The 9,766-nt window shown below is 44.2% G+C and overlaps 1 protein-coding gene across 2 annotated transcripts in view; it reads right to left on the reverse strand.

Annotated features, from left to right (window-relative positions):
- ANKRD44 (ankyrin repeat domain 44) overlaps nt 1–9,766 on the reverse strand; it is a 225,414-nt gene that overhangs the window by 141,293 nt on the left and 74,355 nt on the right. For both annotated transcript variants that reach the window (XM_045294783.1, XM_045294779.1), the window contains exons 4-6: nt 6,526–6,726; nt 6,103–6,190; nt 1,069–1,211 (exon numbers count right to left, since the gene is read on the reverse strand). In XM_045294783.1, the coding sequence (XP_045150718.1) occupies nt 1,069–1,211; nt 6,103–6,190; nt 6,526–6,726 (432 nt within the window). The remainder of the gene's footprint in view (nt 1–1,068; nt 1,212–6,102; nt 6,191–6,525; nt 6,727–9,766) is intronic.

Raw genomic sequence — 9,766 nt, forward strand, 5'->3', positions numbered from 1 at the left:
ATGAGGCGCAGACCCACTTTGGGTTGGCCTGGACTTCTTTCAGGCTGCAGAGCCCCTTGGGGTCGCTGGCGCATGGCTCTCTACTGACACCCCAGCTACGAGGTTTTCACCATCACCATCTCAGCAGCCCAGCTATGTGGTCCTCCTTCAGTCCTGCTCCTGCGACCAGGCTGGGCCGGATCCTCCCCCTGCTGCTGTTCTTCCACTCTTTCTGAATTTGAAGGTGAATGGGATCAGGCGACCTTAACTCTTAACTCGGAACTCGGCCCTCTCCTTTCTCTCTCTCTCTGACACACACACACACACACACACACACACACACACACACACACACACACACGGTCCACTTCTGCCCCTCTCTCTCTTATACACTCCAATCATTATCCTGTCCGCTCCCTCTTTCTGGATTTGCTGATGAATGGGGTTGGGCAACCTTAAACAGGCGTACTTCCAGCACACAGGCACATGGGCACACACACACACACACACACACACACACACACACACACAATCCAGTCCAGTCCAGTCCAGTCACTGTTGTGTTGACTCCAACTCATGGCAACTTCATGTGTGTCAAGAGTAGAACTGTAGGAATTGATGTTTCAGAAATAAATCACCCGGCTTGTCTTCTGCGGTACCTCTGGGTGGACTTTGGTTAACATTTGAGTTAGCCAATTAGTTGTGGTAGTGTTAACCAACTGCATCACACAGCAGATAGATAGATAACAGATTTATTTTTTAACATACATATGTGCTTATATCCATGTGTGTGGATATATATACGTATACATATCTATAAATCCACATGCATTATAAAATACATCCCTCTATCTAGAAGGATATATATACATACTATATGTAATATGTATGTTTATATATTTCTGAATCTATGTAGATATGAAAAATTTGTTTCTAGTTTGCCCATACTTAGTATATCACCCTATGCAAAAACAAGATGCAAGAAATTTTTTTCCACTTCATTTAAAATGCAAACACAATTTAATTCAAAACAACAGGAAATGCATAGTCTACGTGGTGAAATGTTATTATGCATTAAAATTAACTCACCTCCACCCCCAGGTTCAGGAGGTGTTTGACAACGTTGATCTGTCCGTTGGAGGCTGCAGCGTGCAGGGGCGTGTAGCCCTTCTTGTCCTTACACGTCACTTCTGCACCATGGTTAATGAGCAATGCCACAACGTCCAGGTGGCCTTTACAAACAAAGCAGTAGAAAACATCGTTAACCTTTACAGGACAATTTAATGATCCACTGAACCTAAATTATCTCTGTTAGCTTCTAGGGCCACTAGGATTTTGCAGAGTCATTTATAAAAGTTGGTACCTGGCAAATGTTCCACAAATATTTATTGACTACCCACGATGCATCAGACCTCTGTGAACCCCGCAGGGACAGCAAGATGAATCATGGGGAGCTTTCTCTTCAATAAGACTTACCTGGTGAGGACGGAGGGAGGGTGGAAAGGGGGAACCGGTTACAAGGATCTACATATAACCTTGGGAGATGTACAACAGAAAAGTGGGTGAAGGGAGACATCAGACAGTGTAAGATATGACAAAATAAAAATAATCTATAAATTATCAAGGGTTCATGAGGGAGGGCAGAGTGGGAAAGGAGGGGAAGAAATGAGGAGCTGATGCCAAGGGCTCAAGTAGAAAGCAAATGTTTTGAGAATGTTGATGCCAACAAATGTACAAATGTGCTTGACACAATGGATATATGTTGGATTGTGATAAGAGTTGTATGAGCCCCCAATAAAATGATTTTTTTAAAATCTTACATAGTAAAGAGGGCTGATGCCTATCAACAATACCATATATATTCGTGTATAAGCTGAGTTTTCCAGCATATTTTTAAAAAATCATTTTATTGGGGGCTCATACAACTCTTATCACAATCCATACATACATCAATTGTGTAAGGCACATTTGTACACTTATTTCCCTCATCATTCTCAAAACACTTGCTCTCCACTTAAGCCCTAGACATGAGCTCCTCATTTTCCCCCCTCCCTCCCCGCTCCCCGCCTTCCTCATGAACCCTTGATAATTTATAAATTATTATTATTTTGTTATATCTTATACTGTCCGACATCTCCCTTCACCCAATTTTCTGTTGTCCGTCCCCCAGGGAGGAGGTTATATGTAGATACTTGTAATCGGTTCCCCTTTTCCACCCTCCCTTCCCTCCACCCTCCCGGTATCACCACTCTCACCACTGGTCCTGAAGGGATCATCCATCCTGGATTCCCTGTGTTTCCAGTTCCTATCTGTACCAGTGCACATCCTCTGGTCCAGCCAGATTTGTAAGGTAGAATTGCAATCATGGTAGTGAGGTGTGTGGGGGGTTGGGGGTGAGGATGGGGTGGAGAGGAAGCATCTAGGAAGTAGAAGAAAGTTGTATGTTTCATCATTGCTACACTGTACCCTGACTGGCTTGTCATCTCCCCACGACCCTTCTGTAAGGGGATGTCCAGTTGCCTACAGATGGGCTTTGGGTCCCCACTCCACACTCCTCCTCATTCACAATGATGTGATTTTTTTGTTCTTTGATGCCTGATACCTAATCCCTTCGACACCTCATGATCACACAGCTGGTGTGCTTCTTCCATTGGGCTTTGTTGCTTCTGAGCTAGATGGTCGCTTGTTTATCTTCAAGCCTTTAAGACCCCAGACACTATATCTTTTGATAGCCAGGCACCATCAGCTTTCTTCACCACATTTGCTTATGTACCCATTTGTCTTCAGCAATCAAATCGGGGAGGTGAGCACACAATGATATGGTTTATTGTTCTTTGATACCTGATAATCCAGCACATTTTTTTAATGCCGTTTCTGTGGTAAAATTAGGTGCCTTGGCTGATATTCGGGTTGGCTTATACTTGAGTATATGCGGTAAATAATGACCAGGCTGGACTAATGCATTCATCACACAGCCTAAGAAAGCAGTGTTAAAAATGAAAGCAAAGCTTTGGTGGTGCTTTCTTGGAAAGTCTGACATTGCTAATCTGGTTTGGAAAACTCATGAAGGAGAAGTGTGAGTGAATCAGAACCCAGGATGATCAGGTTGATTCCTATAAACTAGCATTGCCTGATTGAGTTTTGGCTACAAAATGGCAATTTCATGCAGGTCCATTTAATAGCATTCCCATCAATGGTGGGAATGGTGGCTAAACAGAAAGTTCTTTGCCTGCCAGCTCCCATTGACATTTTTCTTCTAGAATGCTTTACTTTGTTCCCTGTCTTTCTCAGTCCTCATTGTCATCGAGTCAGTTCAGACTCAGCGACACTGCAGACAGAGCAGAGCTGCTCCTTAGGGTTTCTGCGCATGTACATCTGTATAGAGACAGACAGCCTCATCTTTCTCCCATGGAGTGGCTGGCTGAAGGGTTTGAACCACTGACCTTGCAGTAAACAGCCCAATGCTTAGCCTACTGAGCCACCAGGACTCCTTGTTCCCTGTCTTACTGTACAACAAATGTATTAACCCTTGGTGATTGAGGATTTTTTAATAGTCTAGGGGCACTGCTCTAAATATAAATAATATTGGAAAGGAAAAAAATGAGGACTGATCCCAGGATCTGCTATAAAAATGAGTTTTTAAGTGTGTGCATATGTGAGACTAGGAGTGCATGTTTAAGAAAGTGCGTGTGTGTCTGTGTGTGTCTGTGTGTGAGATGGAGAGGGAGAGAGATCAATCAGTTGATCAACTGATCAATCTTGGTATTAATTTGGTTAATTAAAATTTGACTTTTTCCCCCCTGACTCAAATAAAGTAAAAAAAATTGTTTCAATTACTAGTGATGCTATCGTAAGCAATTTGTACTGGTGTTGTCCTAATATTCGCTGAAGATAGTTCTCTTTAGATTTTTCCTTATTTGGATCTTGGTAATACTCAAAATAATGACTTTTCTTTTAATTAAAAGATCATTTTATTGGGGGCTCTTACAACACTGATAACAATCAATAATATCATCAATTGTATCAAGCATATGTGTACATACGTTGCCATCATTGTTTTCTACACATTTACTTCCTATTGAGCCCTTGGTAACAACTCCTCTTTTTCCCTCCTTATCTGATGACCCCTTGATAAATTATATATTATTATTATTTTCATATCTTACATTGACCACTGTCTCCCTTCCCCCATGGTTTCTGTTGTTCGTCCCCCTGGAGGGGTGTGTGTGTGGTTATGTCGATCATTGAGATCGGCTCCCCCTTCCTCCCCTCCTCTCCTCACCTTCCCCAACCCTCCTGGTATTGCTATTCCCATTCCAGCTCCTGGATTCCATGACCTTTCTTCTTGAAAGCAATTCTGCCCAGATGTTTTAAGCCATCCATCAGCAGAGCCCAAAATACCAACCTCAGGTTCCTTCCGTCTCATTTCACACTGTTTAATGTATGCTAAGCATCTGTCTTCTGACAAATATTACTAACTCTGGTCCTACAGGTACCACACAGATCTCTAAACTCTTTTACCAACTAGAAAATCCATGGCACTAGAAAAACTGATGATTTTTGCAAAATTTTAAGATTATGGATTATTATGCTCAGGGATTCATTCAGACCTATCTACAGTTAATTTATTCCATTCCTATCCCAACCCAGTCTCTCCTTATCTCCCCAACAATGAATGTTGTTGTTTTTAGCCCTGATGTTAAAAGGGCATTTAGGCTCGTTTAAAAGACTCCAGAAAATGTAAAAAGCTATTAAAAAGCAATCCAAATCACCCGTAGCCATCACCCCCTGGGATTAATCACTGTTAAAATTTTGTCATATGTTTTCTAGGTTTATTTATGAATTTGTTTTTTTACAAAATGAAGATCACATTGTATATGCCCCCCCCCCCACACACACACACACACACACACACTCACTTAGTGGATGGCGGTCATCTCTCTATGTCAAGATCTGTCCACTGACATCCTCCCTGGCTTGCTGCATGGGGTCCTGTTGCATTACTGGTACTCCCCCATCACACACACACACACACACACACACACACACACACACACACACACACACTTAGTGGATGGCAGGCAGCCATCTCTCTATGTCAAGATCTGCTCACTGACATCATCCCTGACTTGCTGCATGGGGTCTGGTTGCAAAGACCGGTCTTCCACAGTTTACTGCGTAGGCCTTCGGGCAGCTCATAACTGTGTGGGGAGAATCCCGTTTCTCTCCTAATTGCAGGATGTTCTCCAATTAGAAACTCAAAGGAAGGGTCTGTGTCCACTTCCCACAAGTCCACACTGAGAATACTCTGCAAGGGCTACCATTTGTCAGGGGCATTGTGCCAACATAAATAAAATGGAAAAACCGAGAAACCTAACTCTTTCCCAACTGAACTCACTGCCATTGATTGAGACAATACTGACTCATAGGATCCTATAGGACAGGGTAGAACTGCCACTCTGAGATTCAGAGACTGTAATTGTTTATGAGTCACAGAGTGGCTGGTGGTTTTGAACTGCTAACCTTGAGGTCACAGCCCAACGCATACCCACTATTCCACCAAGAGTCATAGTTGCATATTCCTGCTTTGATGGCAGAGGACTAAGAGGCTTGGTTGAGCCCCCAATAAAATGATTTTTTTCAGAAAAAGAGGTTAAGCCATGTGGACTCTGTTCACAATCTACAAAACAGTCATCGGCCTATTCTTCTCCCTTTCTGTCTGCTTCTTTCAAACATATTTATAAACACAGAGACAAATAGAATGAACGTCCTTGCTTTGGTGCCCAATCTTTCTTCATAAAAACACCTCTTTTCCCGCCATGCAAAATTGACACGAACACAGTTTGTACCACTTTCCTTCTAGACTGAACCACATCCCATGAAGTCCTGGCTGTGACTCATCTTTATCCTTTGGGGGACAAATAAATCTCTGATAAAGCAACTGCCCCTAGAGTGCTCTTTGCATTTCAACAACATGGACAGACTCATAATTCAATAAGAATCAAAGCTTAAAAAAAATAAAAATTCAGGTTTGCCCAAGAGAAAATCTGCATGAACCAGGAGAGACCCTTGGTTTATTAAGAAGGCAATGCACACTTCCCTTCCCATGCGGGGACTCCTTACCCATGTAGGCCGCCCAGTGCAGAGCACGCCGGTCCTTCTTGTCGAATGCATTGATGTTTGCCCCTTTGGCCACGAGTAAATTGACCATCTGAAAGAAACAACAAATTCGAGCGTGCAGTCTGTAATGTTGAGGGTGCTCTGCAGACTATCTGAGCCAAACTGACATCAAATCTGAAGGCAGGTTAAAGAACTTGGAGTTGAAAGAATTAGGACAGCAGACCCCCTCGCATGGACGTCAGAGGGAAAGGCTGACATTTTCAGTTCGTTATGGCTGTGAATTTATACAGGGAGATGGTTACCTAAAGTTTCATCTATAACTATGATCACATTCTCTCCAAGTCTCTGCGGTAAGACAAGGTTTCACTGGGGCCAAAGGATCTGTGGGGGATGGGAGAGGGCATTGCCAGTGGTGAGGATACCCACCTCCACATGGCCATTCAGAGCTGCATGATGCAAAGCTGTCCGTCCGCCACGGTCGGAGACATTGACGCTGCTCAGCAAGGGAATGAGCACTTCTGCACACTTGACAGCCTTATTGGCTGCTGCCACGTGGAGGGGGGTCTGCCAGTTCTTGTCCCTCGCATTGACATCAGCCGAATGCTTAATCAATACTTGCACTGCTTCCTGAAACAAACGCGGAGTTTGCAGAGGTCACTGACAAATGGTTAATCCATACTAATCAGGTGTAGGACACTTCACCAGACCCTGGGACGATAGAGAGGAAGGGAATGCTCCCGACTCTCACGGGCTGGCTCAGGACACATCATCTTCTACCACAAGTGAGGCGATGTGCCCAAGGTGAAAAGAATGCCACGAATGAGGGCAGTGGCTTGGTTTCGCTTTCCCTTCCTTTGCTAAGCCACGCGCCTTGGCACACTTCCAGAGCAAAATAGCCTTGTAAGTGTACGGTGGTTCCAGGCCAAATGAGAGCACTCATTGCAGCGTTCAATGGGTCTCCAACAGAACAGTTAAGGCTAGAGAGCTCTGTCAAGAAGCCGCCACCTTTCAAAGTCAAAAGGACTCAGACGTTCTTGAGTTGATTTATAAAGATCAGGGTCTCTTTGCCAATGTCTTAACCCCTGGAGAGATGTAACCAGGGTCATGGGAAAAGTATGTCTGTTGTGGTCTCATCTTGAAGCTACGACACTCACCATCCCTGATGGCACAGTGGTTATGCGCTGGGCTGCTAACTGTTGCTAACCATTAGCTGTTCCGTGGGGAAAAGATGAGGCTTTCTAGTCCCATAAAGGTGGACAGTCTGGGGAACCATTAGGGGCAGTTCTGCCCTGTCCTACAGGATCCTTGAGTCAGAATGGGCTTGATGGCAATGAGTTGAGACTTTTAATTTTCCTCCTAAAAGAACCCAAACTCACTGCCATCGATTCAATTCTGACTCTTGGCAACCCTACAGGACAGGGTAGAACTTCCACTGTGGGTTCTAAACCTAACTCTACAGGAGTAGAAAGCCTCATCTTTCTCTGATAAAGTGGCTAGTAGTTTCAAACTGCTGACCTTGCAGTTAGCAGCCCAGCTCTTAACCACTATATCTCCAGGGCTCTTTCTACTGAGATTCAATTGGTTCACTAGACTCTTGACCTCTGACTGTCAACCCTGACTGCACAATGGGATCACCTGAGGAGCTCTTGAAAACACTGATGCCAGGGTCCCACACCCTGAGATTGGTGCTGACCTTCTGCTAAGCTCCCCAGGGACTCAATTGTGCAGTTAGGGTTGAGGACCCCTCTTCTATTCAGTCAAGCGTGTGCTCAAGCTCCTGTAGAAAACAGATGACTGTCGATCTCTCTACTTCTAGAAACTTGTCTGGGACCACTTATCAGGGTTTCTTTATGGACATGTGGCCAAGGTGGCATGAAGAAGCCCATGATAGGCATTAAGACCACACTCCTGTCTTAATCACGGAACAAGAGCTCACTTTGGCCACCCCAATCCTTACAGGGCTTGCATTGTCCAATTTACAAAATCATATAGGTATGTAAACGTGTCCCAGCTATAAGCTCAGCAAAATCAACACATTTATCGGAGACATCAATTATGAAACAAGAAACTGACCCGTGAATCAGTTCTGAGATGAGTGGCTAACTTGGGCAATACAATGAGAGCAAAAAGAAATGGACTTTGCAAATGACCGAATAGCATTCACACAAACAGGAGTGATCCTTGACTAAATAAGCTATGTCGGGACCAAATAGATGACATACAACAACAATCACTGCGATGGGTGACAAAATACATGGTTGAAACCAAAAAGCACCCAAGGGAGGGCAGATTCCAATGAAAGGCTCGTTCGTTTTTGTGCTTAGTGAGGCCCTGGCTGGGCAGTGGTGGCGCTTCGGTGAGGTTGAGAGGCGGGTACAGAGCCACACCATTTGACGTCATGGAGTGAGAAGTGTTTAGAGACCCAGGAGAAGAAAGAGGTAGGGACAGAGTGGAGAGGGAGAGAATGTGGGCCCTGAGCCCTGGTGGTACCATGGTTACGGTGTTGGACGAGGATCAGCAGCTGGGAACTCCCAGACGCTCCTTGGGAGAAAGACGGGCTTTCTGGTCTGCCCTACGGGGTCACTCTAAGTGGGCATCAACTCCATAGCAATGAAAGTGTTTAGCAGGTGGGTTCCCATGGACATTGGTATACATCGGGCTGAAACAACCTGGCAGCAGGCCGATAGAGAGGAGGGGAACACTGGAGGCATAAATCAATAAAGAGCAGGCTTGGGGAGTCAAAAAGGAAAACACACACACAAAACTCAGCCAAACCCAGGCCATCCAGCTATTCTGACCTACAGCAACCCTACAGGATGTGCTGAGCTGCCCCTGTGGGTTTGCAAGGCTGTAAGTCCTAATAGGAGTAGAAAGTCTCATCTTTCTCCCAAGGAGCGATTGGTGGTTTCAAACTGCTGACCTTGTTATCAGCAGACCAATGCGCAACCCATTGTGCCACCAGGCTTCCTTGAGGACCCAAGCAACCCTGGGAAATCTCTGGGGATTTTTAAGTCTCTGGGAATTTTTTGCACTCACTGGGAGGATATTAGTCTATATACAGGATGAGAAAACAAGATTTTATTTGTTTAAACTCATAGTCCTCGAGTGCATTCTGTCTCATAGCCACCCTCCAGGAGGTTTCCAAGACTGTAAATCTTTCTGGGAGCAGAGTCTCATCTTTCTCTCCCAGAGTGCCTGGTAGGTTTGAACTACCAACCTTGTTGGTTAGCAGCCCGACATCTAGCCCACAATGCTACCAGGGCTCTTTTATGTATGTTTAGAGGTCATTTGTGAATACAAATAAATGTAGAGATTATTCATGTTTATTAACCCTGGCCAATGTCTCAGTTACATCCAAAACTCAAAACAGGAAAAGGTTCAAGTTCATTGAAAGAAGATATCGGGTTTCTGATAAATGTCTTCTTATGTGAATGTCATGGAACTCCATGTGAATACCAATCTCACCCATTTGTCTTTCACACTAACACCTACTTTCATAGCTCAAGGGGCGGGGGGATATTTAATGTAGGCATTATTTTTATTTCTCTATTTTTGTAAAAAAAATTTAAATTTTTTTATTAGGGGCTCATACAACTCTTATCACAATCCATACATACATCAATTGTGTAAAGCACATTTGTACATTCATTGCCCTCATCATTCTCAA

The sequence above is a fragment of the Echinops telfairi genome, unplaced genomic scaffold (assembly GCF_000313985.2).
Source record: "Echinops telfairi isolate 266 unplaced genomic scaffold, ASM31398v2 ScPeMD7_3;HRSCAF=10, whole genome shotgun sequence".
Taxonomy (NCBI): domain Eukaryota; kingdom Metazoa; phylum Chordata; class Mammalia; order Afrosoricida; family Tenrecidae; genus Echinops; species Echinops telfairi.